This window comes from Prunus mume, linkage group LG2 (genome assembly GCF_029339155.1).
Source record: "Prunus mume cultivar Tortuosa linkage group LG2, ASM2933915v1, whole genome shotgun sequence".
NCBI classification, from domain to species: Eukaryota; Viridiplantae; Streptophyta; class Magnoliopsida; order Rosales; family Rosaceae; genus Prunus; species Prunus mume.
Genome location: NC_142699.1, coordinates 34,211,975 through 34,228,073, shown reverse-complemented (window position 1 = coordinate 34,228,073; position 16,099 = coordinate 34,211,975). Strand labels below are relative to the sequence as shown.

Below are 16,099 nucleotides of genomic sequence, written 5' to 3'. Positions count from 1 at the left end.
ATAATAAAGAAAACAATGCTAAGCCACTTAAGATTGAGAGAGTACAACAAACTCAGCAAAACTTCATCATCATATCAAGAAAATAAGTTTTTTTTTTTCTTTCTACATCTTTCTCTTGATCATGATTTCGATCTTCTTAATCTATACCACGAAGAGAATCAAATATTTTGATGTGTCGACGAACAAAAGAACAAAAACCATATTTTACTTTTCTTCTTCCTAATTTTGTAGCACTGAGATAAAAATCAAGGATAATGAAATATGTTGACGCTCAAAAATGGTTCGGCACTTTTGAGGCCAACTTAGTGATGAGGTGTGATTGATGATGAGTGAAGGTGAGGACCTTCACCAAGCGTGTGAGGATTTGAGCAAGCGATAAACATACAAAAGACAAGATATACGTGGTTCACCCTTAATGAATGGGCTACGTCCTCGGAGAAGTATATTCTCATTATTATAATATTGTGTATTTACATTTGTACATGGGGTTGGGCCCAAACTTAAATGTAAAAAAGGGGAAGGTCATGACTAAAGATCAAGCCCAGCCCAAGGATCCTTTTCAAGGGGAGAGTGGTCTCTCTTATAGGTGAGGGGGAGCCTTCACTTCTTATAATTTTTCAATGTGGGACTCTTTGATTTGCCTAGAGTTGCTTCTAATTGCTTGGTCAAATATGGTATAAACAGAAGTCCCAAGTTCTCAAGCAAGGAGGTACTCCTTGGTTGAGGACTTGCAATTTTCAGTGCATTGACCGAGCAACACCTTAGTCTTCTTTCCAAGTAGTGTAGTGTCGATGGTTGAATGATGACGGTGGTGCCGAAGGCGCCGCCTCGTCGATGATGGCAGGGTGCCAAGGTGATGACGGATGCCGGCATCGTTCGTCCGGGACGATGGACAGGTGCCGAAGGCATCTCTCGTGTCAAATGGACAGCCGGTGCCGAAGGCGCTCTCGCCGGATGATGACAGTGTCGAAGGCATCGCTTGTCAAATGATGACGGGTGCCGGCACGGCATCGCACTCGCCGATTCATGAAGGGTGCCAAGGCATCGCGACTCACCGAATGATGGCGGGTGCCAAGGCATCCTCACGCCTAATGATGGCCAGTGCGAAGGCATCATATCGCGCCGAATGATGGCGGGGGTGTCGAAGGCACCGCCACGCTAATGATGGTCGGGTCAAGGCATCGCACGCGCCGAATGATGGCGGGTGCAAGGTATCGCCGCCTGAATCATGACGAGTCAAGGCATCGCACTCGCCGAATGATGGCGGGTGCCGAAGGCATCGCCACGCCGACCATGACGGATGCCGAAGGCATCACTCGCCCAATGATGGCGGGTGCCGGGCGTAGTCGCCGCGCCAATCATGACGGGTACCAAGGCATCGCACTCACCGAATGATGGCGGAGTGCAAGGCATTGCTCACGCCTAATGATGGCCGGTGCAAGGCATCACATGCGCTAATGATGGCGGGTGCCAAGGCACCGCCACGCCTAATGATGGCCGGTGCCAAGGCATCGCACGCGCGAATGATGAGTGCCAAGGCATCTCTCTTGTCAAATGATGACGAGGGTGCTGAAGGCAACTCTTGTCGATGATGACGGAATGCCGAAGGCATCGCTTTTATCAAATAATGACAGGTGCGAAGGCATCTCTTTTCAAATGACGACGGGGTGCCAAGGCATCGCTCTAAGTCGGATGATGACAGTGCCGAAGGCATCTCTCGTGTCAAATGACGGGTGCCGAACGGTAGCTTTTGGTCTTTATGCTTTTGTATGGCAGCTGGGTGCCGTTTAGAGATTTTTGGCTTGTATTGTTGTGAACGCCAAATGCCATAAGTGGGCCTTTGAAATTTAGTGATTCGGCAAGGGAGCAACTCGTGGGCCTCCAGAGGTGTGTCTTGACTTCGATATGGCCCTTGCCGTTCGGCAAGAGTAGCCTGGAGAAGGGAGTTTAGTGAAGTCATGGTGCTGGGCCCGTTTGTTTTTTGGCGTGAGGCCTTGGGCGGCATGGCCTAGGATTTTTAGAAGGTGAGAGAGCAGAGTCTCTTTATCAGACCTGCCGTTCGGCAGTTTATGCACAAGAAGGCAAAACGTCTTAGTTGCTTTCAGCAAGGTTGCCGATCAGCAAGGGTGATTTCGAAATATTGGAGCTAGGTTCCTGCCGAGTTCCCTGGTGAGTGAGTGCCCACAGCTTCAGTAGGCTGTTTAATCTTTCCCAGGGAGCCGTGAAGGTTGTCGAGCTGGGCTTACAGTTTTGAAAAGCCTGGTCATTGCTGTTCGGCAAGGGTGAAGAGGAGGCTTTGTGGTTACAGCTTTGGCACGACGTGGTTCGAAGGAGAGGTCGAATCTTCCATTGATTCCGGCGTGAAGCCATGGTGAGGCCCTGGTGAGACTTGGCTGTCCCTCTTCCTTCGGTACGTGAGACTTGGTGAGTCCGACGTGATTTGAGCAGATTTCGCAAGCTCCCTGTGTCGGCACGAGGATGTTGAGAAGTTTCTCAAGAGTGTGTATGCACAGTTCCGGTAGAGTGACCAGAAGGCTGGTTTCGTGGAGGCACTTTGATCTTTGGAGGGAGCCCTCTTGCGAGTCCCCATTGCTTCTGCAAAACCCTTACCGTTCGGCAAGGGTGGATTGAGTAACTTTTGGGAGCCTGCGGTGGCTTCAGCCACAGGGCCTTGGTGAGACCTTTGTATTGGCTGTGCTGAAAAGAAGCTTCTTCGGCAACGTGGTCTGATTCGAGCTATGGAGGTTGACCCATGGTAGTTACTGATCGGTGATACTGAGGGTTGGAGTGGCTGTGCCTTTTGAAAACTATTATCAACCTGTTGTTCAGCATGTATGACACCATGGTGTCTTGAGAGCTTTCGGCAGGTATGGAAACTTTGTCCTTTACGATCTGGCGCCACCCTACTGATCGGTAGGGGTGTCCGATGGTTTTGGAGGTCTGATGGGCTCAATTATCTTGATTTGCCGAACGGTAAGACAAGTGAGAGGGGCCTTGACGGAGTGAGCTAAAGATGAATCAACTCCAGCAAGTTTAGAAGGTTTTGGAGCCATGACAGGGGCTGTCATCAGCTGTGAGTCATAATGTATCATGTCCTACCGAATGGTGGGTGTGTTGAGTAATTTATTGGCATGGGTGTCAAACGGTAGCTCATGAAAAATAAGCAAGGTGGAGGTCTGGGAATATTAGTTGGCTTAATTCTGCCTTACCGAACGGTAGGATGATTTGTGCCATTGAGAAGGTGGCTCCCAGATGAATCATTGCCCAACGTTACTGTTCAGCAATTTATGCGGAACACAGACTAGACAATATATGTTGGAGATGGGCTGAAGATGAAACAACTTCAGCAAGTTCAGAATTTTTGACTAAGTGGATGCCTTGAGAAAGCCAATGGCATGGCTACCGTTCGGTAGCTGGTCAAGCAACATGGAGTTGGATGGCCACTCAAGGCTTTTGGGTGGCTTGATCAATCCCCTGGATGGGTGTGCCGTTCGGTATTTTGACCTTTCATGCAGATTTTTGGTGAAAATCTCGAAAGTACAGTGTGGCAGTTGGCTTCAGAGATGAACTGAGGTTGTTGCCGTTTGTTATAGCACTTGGGGCTGCAAGTGGGCTGCTCTTGCCATGTTGTCCACGTATGATAATGGTCGGCAACATAACTAAATGGCATACACATATCCAATATAGATTTTTACTGATCCAATAATAGTGTATTGTCAGAAATTTAGTTTGGTATGCAATCTCCAAATTCAATAATAACAAAAGAAGAGAAGGAATATGTCACTCATCTCTTTGGAAATGGTGCACAATGGGCGGTGATCTGCCTCTGAGGGCTCCCAAACTCTCTCTTCAAACGGGGTGCCGAACGGTACTTTGAATTGAAAAGGTGGTTTGGCCTTGCAAGCCATGCAAATGATAGTTACATTCTGGTTGGCTAATAGATTAGTGGGCTTGCACCACTTATGTCGGCAAATGGGAATAAAATAAAGAAGCAAGATAAGAAATGCAGCTCTTATGTTTTGGGAGCCCACTCATCAATATTCACCAAAGGTGCCGAACGGTAAGGCATGTTAAGAGAAGCTAGGGTGGCCCACATATTTCCTCTTCTTTTGAACTATATTGCAAGGATTCATCTTCTGCATGTCACTCTCTTGAGACACTCACGGTTACTCCATTGTGGTATTGCCGTTCGGCAAGCTAGGAGATGCTGACTGCAAGGGTGCTGAAGGGCACTGAAAAAGGGGGGAATGACAGAAGCTTTTTGTGTTGATTCCCACAGACGGCGCCAAACTGTTGACGCTCAAAAATGGTTCGGCACTTTTGAGGCCAACCTAGTGATGATGTGTGATTGATGATGAGTGAAGGTGAGGACCTTCACCAAGCGTGTGAGGATTGGAGCAAGCGATAAACATGCAAAAGACAAGATATACGTGGTTCACCCTTAATGAATGGGCTACGTCTACGGAGAAGTATATTGTCATTATTATAATATTGTGATTACATTTGCACATGTGGGTTGGACCCAAATTTAAATGTAAGAAAAGGAAGGTCATGACTAAAGACCAAGCCCACCAAGGATCCTTTTCAAGGGAGAGTGGTCTCCTTTTATAGGTGAGGGGGGCCTTCACTTTATAATTTTCCAATGTAGGACTCTTTGCTTCTAATTGCTTGGTCAAATATGATATAAACAGAAGTACCCCAAGTTCTCAAGCAAGGAGGTACTCCTTGGTTGAGGACTTGCAATTTTCAGTGCATTGACCGAGCAACACCTTAGTCTTCTTTCCAAGTAGTGTAGTGTCGATGGTGCCGAATGATGACGGGTGCGAAGGCGTCGCTCTCGTCGATGATGGCGGGTGCCGAAGGTGATGACGGGATGCGAAGCGCATCGCTCGTCGATGATGATAGGTGCGAAGGTGATGACAGTGCGAAGGCATCGCCTCGTCGGATGATGACGTGGTGCCGAAGGCATCTCTATTGTCAAATGATGACATGGTGCGAAGGCAATGAGTGCCGAAGGGCATCGCTCGTCGGATGATGACAGGATGCGAAGGCATCTCTCGTCGGATGATGACGAGGTGCCGAAGGCATCGCTCTCGTCGGATGATGACAGGGTGCCGAAGGCATCTCTCTTGTCAAATGATGACAGGGTGCCATTCACCTTAGATAGTTACTGTTCGAAACTTAAAAAACTAAGCGCCATTCACCTTTGATAGTACACCATTCACCTTAGAAACTTTCCAGCCCACCATCCAAAAGTAGAGAAATGGACCCATTCAAATTGAAGCATTGCACACGCAAAGCTATTCAAGTATTATTACTGAAACAAACTAAATTTTCTCAGTTCTTCCAGTCAATCCCTTAGTTCTCCAAGTCAATCTTCCAATTCGTGTTGATTCGCTGCTGTGTAACAATCTAAATTTCCTCAATATACAATTGAGTCATGAAAGACATGACACAAACATATTAAGGCATAATAAATTAAAACAAAAACAAATTCATATTTTAAAATCCAAACCTGGTACTGAAAATTAAACCTCAATGCAGAATTTGCAAACCAAACATTAATTACCGGAGAGACGGGCACCTAGCAGAATACAATTGCAAAAATCAAAACCAAATTTGTAAGTACCCGTAGCTCTTGTCATTAAAAAAAATGCCTCTCGCACGCTCAGAGAGGCTAGTATGTATAGATGATAAAAGATTCAACCATTAGATTTTGTTTCAAAAAGAAATACTATAGGATAGAATAGAAATGCATGAAGAGTGTGAAAATAGAATCAGCCTTCACCATTCGCCACGTCAACTCCAAAATAAATAATTAAATATTATTTATAAAACATTTAAATTTAAATCAACCGTTAGTTTATGTCCGCCTTTCCCGCACGCTATAAACTGGCGCGAGAGAGGGAGAGAGAGCTCCCACTGGAATCTGAATCTGAATCTGAATTTGGTTCAACCATTAAGGAAGCTGTGACCGGCCGCCCCTCTCCTCAAACCCACACACTCTCTCTCTCTCTCTACCGTAAGTTTTTCATATTTTATCTTCTTGCATTCTGGATCTGATCATTAGGGACATCTGCGGCATTCGAAAAGGATTTGGTGATCAACCTTCCCTTCATAAACAAAATGTATTTCTCTGATTGCAAATTGGGTTGTGTTTGAATTGCATTATATATATATATATATAATGTTTTCTTTTGGTAATCTCTCCATGCAATGAACAATTTCTGGGTTTGTTTGTATCAATGCATGAAATGTGAATGAACCATGATTCTGTTTTCCCTTTGTTTAATAAATTGTAATTCAATGGGGTTGTTCTGATATTTTGTGGTTTTTTTTTTGGGTATAATTTGTTTAGAACAAAATGGGGCTGTCTTTCACCAAACTGTTCAGCCGACTGTTTGCTAAGAAAGAGATGCGTATTCTTATGGTGGGTCTTGATGCTTCTGGTAAAACCACCATTTTGTACAAGCTCAAGTTAGGCGAAATTGTGACCACCATCCCTACCATTGGTATGTTTGCACATAATGCTTCTTAATTAATGGATATCAATCAAATGCATATTCTCTTTTACCGAATAAGAAGTTGGCTCCTCTGTGTGACGTGACCGTCACACCGCCACATGGTGTTACTAATTCACAAATGATATTTAATTATTTATATCATTTGCAATCAGTGATAATTAAATATTACCATGGGTGAATAACATGGTTTATATATCATTGATATCTAGTGTATAGTAGTAATAGATAAACCATGTGCACAATGGCGGAGTCAGAAAATTTATCAAGAAGGGTCAACCTTAAATAGCGGGAGTGAGAATTTTGCCTAATTGATTGACTCATTCGTTTTAAAAAATCATGAGAAATCTTAGAAGTTATGAGTTGTGTTTATGTGATGTTGTGTTAGAAAAAAGATACTACTAGAGCCAAGAGGGATTTTGTAGTGTACTTGGTTGTGTAAACTCAATAGATGAAAAGGGTCATGTAATATAGAAAGTAATTGAGTCAAATGCAACTAATACAAAACACAAATTATCAAAGGGTGAGAAGGGTCAAGTGACTCTTGTGGGCCTTAATTTGCTCCGCCCATGCGTGTGCACATGGCGGTGTGATTATCCCACGGAAGAAATTCTTGATATCTAATAAGTAGAACTTCGGTGAACATTTTTTATTGTTTATGGCAGGATTTAATGTGGAGACTCTGGAATATAAGAACATTAGCTTCACTGTCTGGGATGTTGGGGGTCAAGACAAGGTGAGATACATTATATTCCAAGATTAAGTCCTCTTTAGTCATTTGTCTTACAGAATTGGATAATTTTTTGAAGGGATAAAACTCCATTTCCTGGTTGTATATTTACATGTTTGTTCAGTTCAAATTTAGGATAGACTTGGTCGTTTTACTATTTCTTTATGAAGTTGTTCTGAACTTCTTGTTATTGACCAAAAAATAGAGAAGAACTTTTGTTTGATTGGTGGTTGGTTGGGTTCAGATTCGACCTCTATGGAGACACTACTTCCAGAACACACAAGGGCTGATCTTTGTGATCGACAGCAATGATCGAGATCGTGTTGTTGAAGCCAAAGATGAGATGCACAGGATGTTGAACGAGGTTATTGGGGAGGGCTTTATTTTATTCTGATTTAGTGGTCAAGTGTTTGCGTTGAGCCTATCTTGTTTTTATGAGCAGGACGAATTGAGGGAAGCTGTGCTTCTTGTGTTTGCAAACAAGCAAGATCTTCCCAATGCAATGAATGCTGCTGAGATCACAGATAAGCTCAGCCTTCATTCTCTTCGGCAACGCCATTGGTACAGTCGATAGACAACCGCCCCTATCGTCATTCTCCCTCTATTTTTCTGCACAGGGCAAATACCTGATCATTGTTGACACATTTCTGCAGGTACATCCAGAGTACATGCGCCACTTCTGGAGAAGGTTTGTACGAGGGATTGGACTGGCTTTCAAACAACATAACTAGCAAGGCATGTTAAAAAGTCTATCTATCAATGCTTTTGATGAACTAATTTTTGCCTTTTTACTTGATATTGCAGTAAAATTATTTGATCAAATTTTTTTCCTATTTCAGGTTTAGAGACTCTGCAGAGGGTCTTCTCCATGTGTATCAGAAGTACATATACCAGCAACCCATTTTTGGATTACATACATTCATGCTTTGGATTACATACATTCATGCATAAATAGATCGCAAGTTTTATGAGTATCATTGTTGCAATAGGAAAAGAATGCCTCTTATTTTGTGTTTATGTTTTGTAACCCTTTACCATGAGCTCAATGCGACTGTTGTCACTTCGGCCAACACACAAGATGAGACTTCACCACCGTGGAGTGGCTTTTTGCAAAAAGATGAGGGGGAAAACTCCGTAAGATGTTGGGTTCTCTGGTCTCAATATCTTGTAGGCTTGATTTGTTAAGCAATATTCTTTATAAGTTCGAAATATTTACCTTTTGTTTAAACGAGACACAGTTATCACTTTGCCATGGATTTTACTGATATCCAAAGGGAAACATAAGAAGTCAAATTCTGACAAGTGAGGCCTATAATTTCTCAAAACCATTTCAAACAACACACCCAAGCAGGTACAGGGGTCAAAAATTACCAATCAATTTCAGAAAAAGATATTTAAAAAATTATCACTTTTGATCCCTTTGGCATGGAACCTCAACTAGAATGCTGGAAGAATGACCTACATTGAGGGAAAGCATCTAGGAAACTCGAAATCAGTTGTGGCGGGAATGCCTGTCCTTGTATGACAATAGGGTGGTATCTCTCCAAAAGTGACGATACAACTCTTTGCAGATCAATTTCCTCTAGGCAGCCTGCAAAAATCAAAATTTAAGTGAACGAATGCATCTAGAAAACAACGATTAACAGTAATTGCCGTATGCTATCTTGAAGGCAAAGTGAACAGCTAAAACAAAACTTGAACCTTGCTCAAAATCCATTTCCCGGTCTTCATCTTCTATATCACCCTCTTCGATACCTGTGCCATTTTCCAAGGCAAGAGCTGCTTCAGCATACCTATTCAGAAATTCTTCTTCAGTCTCTTCATACTCATCATCCTCCGAATCCTGAGAAAAAAAGGAACCATACTGTCAAGTTTCCCAATATCTGATGCATGGGAGAAAACTCATGGATAAAAAGCCCAACCCCGAACATTATCCATTATTTCTTTTCTTAATGCTATCATTCTTTTAGATGGTGAAAGTAAATTTTCATGAAGGGGATAATCACAGGAATCATAAAAATAGTAGGCAGAGTAACCTACGAAAAAAAAAACATAAGTTGATTGCACCATACATATTAAGCCTTCTGTCATTAACAGGCAGTTCAGCATGTAGAGAAATTTTCATAGATGACTTCCTGAAATTAGATGATAAAAAAAATAAAATGCAAGTTAAACCTCATCATCATCATCTTCTTCTTTGATTTCATCATCATCCTCATCATCCTCAGTTTCTTCTTCTCTGTCTTCTTCCTGCTCTTTCCTCACTTCGTTTAATCGTATAGATGCTTCCATCAGTGAAGTAAAGCATTCCCGTAACAAAGCACCAGATGACTTTCCAAGTACCAACAGCCGTTCAACTACTTTCGCCAGTGCCAGCACTGAGATTCATTGACAGCCATTAGTCATGTCCTCAGTTATGCAATTTATAGGGTTTGAGGAATTTATGTAACACAACAGTAACTAAAATATCATATCAGAGGCTGGAACACATTCTTATTTTCCTCTGTTTGTGGCCAAGTATAATTAACTACTTTATCACTGCTACGTGTGGTAGTTGTAAGTTTGTTTGATCATCTCCCTCTTTCCGTGTCCGGCGAAAAAAAGAGATAAAACTATTTTCAAACTCCAACAAAACCTTCAACCTCTTCTCTAACCAAAAGTAACAGGATTTTTTACATGAGGACATGAGCTTGGTAATACAAAAGATATCTACGTTAGATTTCAATATCAGAAAGGTAGTCCAAGGGTACAATTCAAGAAAAGGAGAAGTTCTACTTCAGAGCCATTCATGCCATAACAGTTAATACTGCAAAGGAAGCTCAACTCAAGGTTTCTTGCTTCCTATGGGCCTCTGTTTCCAAGCATTCTAAGAATGTTCCCCTTAGTTTGATCCTTTTAGATTGGTCTGCTAGTTTAGATTAAGCACGACTGATTTCTTTGTGTTTTAGTTGGATGGGTCTGCTATTTTAATCTCATTATGACAGAAATTCGTTTTAAAATAAATAAATAGGCAGGTAGTCTTGGCTAAGAAGTTAAGCTACCATGTACTAACCAATTAACTTTATCTCGGGTTCCGTTGATAGTCCAGGTTTGAAAGAGCTGGTGGAAACAAGTCCAAGGGCAGATACCCAGGTTTCAAAGCCCCCATCTCCATCCTTCTCCAATATACCCTCTACAACTTCAGGATAACATAAATAGCATGATGATATAGCAAGCAGCAAAGGCTTCCAGAGAGGACCAGGCTTGCTTTTAACTTCTCGGAAACGGGAATATGTTGCCTGACAAAATGCAACTGCCAATGACTGCTTCACACCTTCTGTCTCAGACGAGTAACTTGGGACATGTAGTAGTATATGAATACAAGAGCAAGCCTCCCATGTTGCAGAAGGATAGTGTAAAGTGGCCTCGCTTATGAAAGTACCAATGCCTTCTATTATGGAACGTTCAGGAACAGGTGGAGCTGGAGGAGATGGCATTCGTCCCGCAATAAAATTCTTCAACTCATATTTCCTGTGTAGACTGACAACTCCCGTAATGCACTCAAAGACTGACATATCCTCTGATTCTTCCCAAGCATGCCAGTCGGCAATCAGATAAGCCCAAACTAATAACAACTCTGATACTTTAAGCTCTAGAAGTACATTACTTTCAGTGACAGATAGCATGATGGATTGCAGAAGCCTTGATGCAGAATCCAAGCAAGATGGAGGGGGCAGAGCCTCACCTTCCTGACCCTGATAAAAAGAACAGAGAAAATAACATATGGAACAACCTGAAATCCAGAAATGCTTTCCAATGAACAGAGGCACAAGCAGAGCAAATGCAGAGGATGGAGTTTTAGTAACCTATTCTTCAATGGCCCAAACCAAAGACACAAGTTTCAAGAAAGCATATTAAAATATGAAAGAGAATATAACAAAAAACACACGTGTTCTTTGTCCTTTCATTCAACATAAAGCTAAAGTATTCGAGCTAAGTTTCTTTCCAAAAATTTACTAGAAAATAAAACTAACCAATGAATGCATTGGTGTAAGCCAAGCCTGTTGCAAGAGAGCAGAGAAAGCTCTAGCAATGGTAACTCTGCCTGATACCCACTTTTCACTTGATTCATTCTCCTCAGATTCTTCACCCGTAAAAGTTTCCCAAGACTGGTCCATCACTGCTAATGTTTCAAAGCCCTTTTCAACCATCTAATATAAACAATGTCAGTTCATCAGTCTTACAACCTTCAGTCATATTCCACTGATAGTTGTAACATTCCAGAGAAAATGATGATTAGTTGGGAATTATATCATCAATGCATGCACCGAAAGGTTCAGGCACACACAAAATAAACAGTGAGCAGTGCATAAAATGGAAAACAAAAATTCCATGAAAAAAGCAGTACTAATTTTGTACAGCTATTTCATGGATCAAAATTGGTCAAGCACACAATGATTCAATTTTGATAAAGTTGATTGGATGATAATCCATATACTGCATGAAACAGATAGCTGTTTCACTGTCTTTTTAGCAGCAGGTGCATCAATCCCTAACTGGTTAACATGTTATTCATAAGGTTAAACAAACTACCAGCCTAGCCATAGGAATCTACACATACTTGAGGCCATGGCTTCAGATCAGAGGGGATGCATTTCGAGATTGCAACAACCAATGTTGAAACAATATAGGGGATATGAAATACAACATTTTCATTTCCTGCCTCCACCACGGAACTGAGAAGCTGAAACAAAATAGAGCTCTCTTCCTCGTTATTGCCAATCCTACCAATGACAACTTGAAGGATAGGAAGCCACTCAGGCGGTGGGTAGTCATTCTGGAGATAGGACTTAAGATCAGTAAAAACCCATAATATCATTAAATAAGCAAGAAGGGATCAACAAGGATTGATTTTGTGACCTACATCAAGAAGTCCCATAATAGCCGCAGCAGCAGAAACCCGCACAGGATAACAAGAAATATCCCCACTATCAGGCATAGCCAATGCCTTGAGCAATGAGGAATAGACATCTGTACTCATCTCCTGAGAATGAGAGCAAATTTTTGAATAGTGGGTCTTGACAAAAAAAAGAATGTGGTTTTCAAGAAAGTATACGGAAAAGTAGGTTAAGAAAACATGATATAGCAGGTGATGCGTAGATAAAAATTTCTCATTTTTAATTGAAGTACAAACATAGGAGATGGCATGTTAAGAAACAATCTCACTTCAGGTAGACAGGATGCAAGCTCTCCAAGCACCCAGTTTGCAGTGGCAACTAAGTACGGTAGGCTCACTGATAATTTATACAATGGTAACACACGAGTTTGAACCAGAGTAGTTGCGTATGCAGGTTGCTGCTCTCTTAGAAACTGCGTCGCAATAAAAGAATTACAAATCTTCAATTGCAGACTCTATTAGACCAAAGGTGACCAATTTAAGAAGCACAGGAGAAAAAACCTTACATCTAACAAGCCACCATATGCCATCAAAACACCAAAATAACTGTGATTGTCATAGTACAAGAATCAGAAGAAGAAGAAAAAAAAGGTGTATAATGAGAGAAAGCATGCACACATGAAAATTTAAAACAATGATTAGTAGAAGAGGATAAAAATTATTACAATGCACAATGCATAAGGGGGGAACATACTAACAAAGAGAGAAGAGAAAGAATTATCACCACAAATGTTGTAGAACTACGAATTTATATAATGTGTTTTTGTACTCACTCATTCTGAATTCTAGTTTGGGATGAATTAACATCAGAAGGAATTGGAAACTTTGATAGAAATGGAAGCACCAATAGTTCTCCAATTGAACAGCGTTGGTTGTTTCTCTTGTTCTTTTCACTTTTTTTACGCTTTGATGACACTGACGAGCCATTTGCAGAAGTCCCCAATTGAGGTCCCTGTAGGCATTAAAACACAAGCTGAAAAATACGCTCTTCAAAATATGTGCTTGGAAATATTTCATCAAGGACCACAAAGGAGCAACCTTTGACACTGAAATAACACCAATTAAATTAATAGCACTTTTTCTGGCTGTAAATAGATCTTCCCTCCAACCAGAGATTTCTTCCTGTATAAAAAAAAGAGGTGATGTAATTTGTAAAGGTAATTGAAAAGGTGAATGAATCACGTATACGATCATTATAAGCTTCCCATACAATGTCAGATGGAAGATTTTTTCGTATGTACTCATCTGCATCTTCTTCCCACTCTGAGATATCCTACTTGAAAACATTGCCAGATAGGGAATTAGTTAGTTTAACTTCTAGCTTAAATAATTTATATATATATATATATATATATATATGTTTCCTTTTCTTTTCTTTTTTTCATACTGAAAGTTTACCTTTTCATTCATTACCAATGCTTGAAAGATTGCAGAGTCCAACAGATGTGAAAAATGTGGGGATACTAATCTCCATCCCTGATTTACAATTTAAAAAGAGTACATTAAAGAAAGAACAAATGGAACTTGAGGAATATCCAAAGGTCCACTTCCTAACCAAGACATTTGGCAGAATTTCCTTGATCTTTATTCACTAAAATATCCCATGGGGGAATAAAGCGTCTAGGGTAATATTCCATAGTAAAATTTACAAATTAGGAAACTTACTGGCCCTGTTTCAAGAACATGTGAAATCATATCAAAAGCTAATGAAAGAATCCTCTCAGATAAAAAATCCAGCCTCTGCATACAGAATAGTACTTTTTTAGTTCTAAAATGACAAGAAAATCAGCGAAATGGTGAGTATTAGGGGTATTAAAATTCAGTAAGCGCGAAACTCTAAGTTTAGAATCACACATAATAAAACATCAACCTCGATAAAATAAAACAATAAACTAAAAATGGATGATAAGAAAGATAAAAGTCAGAAAGCCAGAATAAGAAAGTCAAAAAACTTGGATAACAGACTTAGCAGTGAGAATCTGGAACACCACAAGCGTCGCTACTGTGCATGCTGACTGTGAAACGATGAATAATTAACAAATTCAAATACAAAACTTACACCAACATCTTTGCTATATTTGACTATGTTCAAAACACATTTTATCATGTCTGGCATCAACCTGAAAAAATAAAGGAACGTAAAACATAAAGACCAACCACAACGACTTTAATCTAATCAAATTCAATTCAACATTGCTTTATTACTTATCAGAATGCTTCCGATGTCGAGTAATGAGAGTGCAGAAAATGAGCAAACTTCTTTTCCCAGTCTTCAACCTCATCAGGTACCCATTTTGTGGAGTAACCAAGCAATCAAAACTCAAAGATCCAAGAATGGCAATTAGATCATGACAAAATGAAGGTAGTAGAGGCACTAAAGCAGATGGCATATGCGACCTCACCTATGAAAATAGCAATGCTTCAAAAAACAATAAAAAAGTGGAGGGGGGATGAAAGTACTGAGCAAGATAAATTTTTATGAATGCCCCCTTATCATAAAGAAGATTTTTAACTTACAGTAAAATATATGCATTTGCAGACAACCAGAAGGGCATTCTCTGTTTCCGCACTTGTTGTGCCATGAGTACCCAAAGCCTATTTGATACAATATAGAATCCATTATTGTAAGCTCATAAAATACTAGAAAGGGGGTTAAGGAAATGAGGGTAAGGAAGGGTAAAGACAACAACCTTTTCAACAAATTGATGGAATACAGTTAACAAGGGCACAAGAATGTCCTTCGCAATTAGCTCTAGCTGTGGCGGTATTGGCTCCTTGGCAACTTTAGGGTTCAAAAAATACTGCCAGAAAAAGTTTGGGTATAAACTACTTAACCAAGTTAGTTTCCCTTAGGGATATAACATATATTATCACCCCAACACAAGCCAATGTAAGCCAGTGAAACCGAAAAATAGGAGAAATAGAAATAAAATCTGTAGACAACCAGATAAATGTAACTATATGATACCAGGGTACGAAGTTAGCACAGAGATATCAGCAACACGTTTTCACATCAAGCAAAAAGATATTAACTATGTTGAATTATGCATGGGAAGGTACCAAGTACCTGAAAAGGTCTAAGGAGTGTCTGAAGAATCGTAAGGGCATTAATGGTGTTCCATTGGGAGTTTGCACCATTGTTAATTAGGTTACTATTTTGAACCGGCTGACCGCAGATCAGGTACTAATTCTGGCCACGAATTCTGCTTAACAAACTCAGCAACAACAATGATCCGGAACTGCGCGCCAATAAATTAAAGCAAAGCTTATATCACACGCTCGGTACTAAAAATTAAGCTGTTGCACTTAGAAAAATGCATACCACTTCAACCAAAATTTTGACAACTGATTGTTCGGACTGCAGCAAAGCTCGCAAGAGCTGGTCCTTGAACTCCTTGCTGACGTTTGATTTTGAATTCGGATTATCACAGTCGACATTTCGCCTAGTGAAGTTTTTCAGGTATGCAGCCGCAGCAACTTTCTGACCTTGATCTTGACCTCCTGATGTTGAGGTAGCACACAAATTGACATGAATTTTTCGAAGTAGTTCGATAACATTTTACATAGAAAAACATCAAAGAAACTATATGGAGCATCAGAAACTATAAACTACACAAAATCAGCTTAGAATCATGATTTGTAAGCTTAATTACCGGTGGAGATGGAGAGGAGATAGTAAGGGAATTGGGGGAGCTGAGAGAGGCGATCGAGAGCTTCGGTCGCTGTGCGGACGGCGCTGCAATCGTGGCTGAGAGTCTCGTTCAGCAGCTGAGCGATTTGAGCTGCGACCTCCATAGCTAGTTTCTTTGTGGCAGAAACCCTAATTTCAACGAGCTCAGCTGCGAAAAAAGAGTGAGGGAGTGACAGCGAAAGTCATTGCGCGGGAAAGGAAATAAACATCATTATATTCAT

At 40.9% G+C, this 16,099-nt stretch overlaps 2 protein-coding genes across 4 annotated transcripts; one reads left to right on the top strand and one right to left on the bottom strand.

Annotated features, from left to right (window-relative positions):
- Positions 1-5,868: 5,868 nt before the first annotated feature.
- Positions 5,869-8,479, top strand: LOC103323246 (ADP-ribosylation factor-like). 3 transcript variants are annotated; one of them, XM_089044471.1, is made up of 7 exons: positions 5,869-6,099; positions 6,359-6,512; positions 7,187-7,257; positions 7,496-7,615; positions 7,694-7,812; positions 7,905-7,986; positions 8,091-8,479. In XM_089044471.1, the coding sequence occupies exons 2-7, from the start codon at positions 6,365-6,367 to the stop codon at positions 8,094-8,096; spliced, it is 546 nt and encodes a 181-aa protein (XP_088900597.1). In that variant the 5' UTR covers positions 5,869-6,099; positions 6,359-6,364; the 3' UTR covers positions 8,097-8,479. The 3 variants fall into 3 exon arrangements, with proteins under 3 accessions (XP_088900597.1, XP_008223455.2, XP_008223454.2); XM_008225233.3 differs by having other exon boundaries at positions 5,870-6,128; XM_008225232.3 differs by having other exon boundaries at positions 6,010-6,022.
- Positions 8,480-8,489: 10 nt separating this feature from the next.
- Positions 8,490-16,064, bottom strand: LOC103323247 (ARM repeat superfamily protein). The gene is made up of 21 exons (XM_008225235.3): positions 15,841-16,064; positions 15,510-15,688; positions 15,255-15,426; positions 14,878-14,988; positions 14,705-14,782; positions 14,393-14,589; positions 14,247-14,307; positions 13,853-13,927; positions 13,586-13,663; positions 13,398-13,460; positions 13,226-13,309; positions 12,961-13,139; positions 12,694-12,733; positions 12,457-12,600; positions 12,155-12,274; positions 11,852-12,067; positions 11,265-11,441; positions 10,304-10,985; positions 9,427-9,629; positions 8,953-9,094; positions 8,490-8,842 (listed from the first exon to the last, which is right to left on the bottom strand). Exons 6-21 carry the CDS (start codon positions 14,575-14,577, stop codon positions 8,685-8,687), a joined length of 2,607 nt encoding a protein of 868 aa, XP_008223457.2. The 5' UTR covers positions 14,578-14,589; positions 14,705-14,782; positions 14,878-14,988; positions 15,255-15,426; positions 15,510-15,688; positions 15,841-16,064; the 3' UTR covers positions 8,490-8,684.
- Between the last annotated feature and the right edge of the window lie 35 nt (positions 16,065-16,099).

Excerpts from the sequence above, each read along its gene's own strand:
- LOC103323246 (XM_089044471.1), top strand. The coding sequence starts at position 6,365 with ATGGGGCTGTCTTTCACCAAACTGTTCAGCCGACTGTTTGCTAAGAAA. Across the intron at positions 6,513-7,186 it reads GACCACCATCCCTACCATTG|GATTTAATGTGGAGACTCTG; the intron begins GTATGTTTGCAC and ends TGTTTATGGCAG. Across the intron at positions 7,258-7,495 it reads ATGTTGGGGGTCAAGACAAG|ATTCGACCTCTATGGAGACA; the intron begins GTGAGATACATT and ends GGTTGGGTTCAG.
- LOC103323247 (XM_008225235.3), bottom strand. The coding sequence starts at position 14,577 with ATGCCATCTGCTTTAGTGCCTCTACTACCTTCATTTTGTCATGATCTA. Across the intron at positions 12,734-12,960 it reads CAAACTAGAATTCAGAATGA|TTATTTTGGTGTTTTGATGG; the intron begins GTGAGTACAAAA and ends TGACAATCACAG. Across the intron at positions 10,986-11,264 it reads TTACACCAATGCATTCATTG|GGTCAGGAAGGTGAGGCTCT; the intron begins GTTAGTTTTATT and ends TCTTTTTATCAG.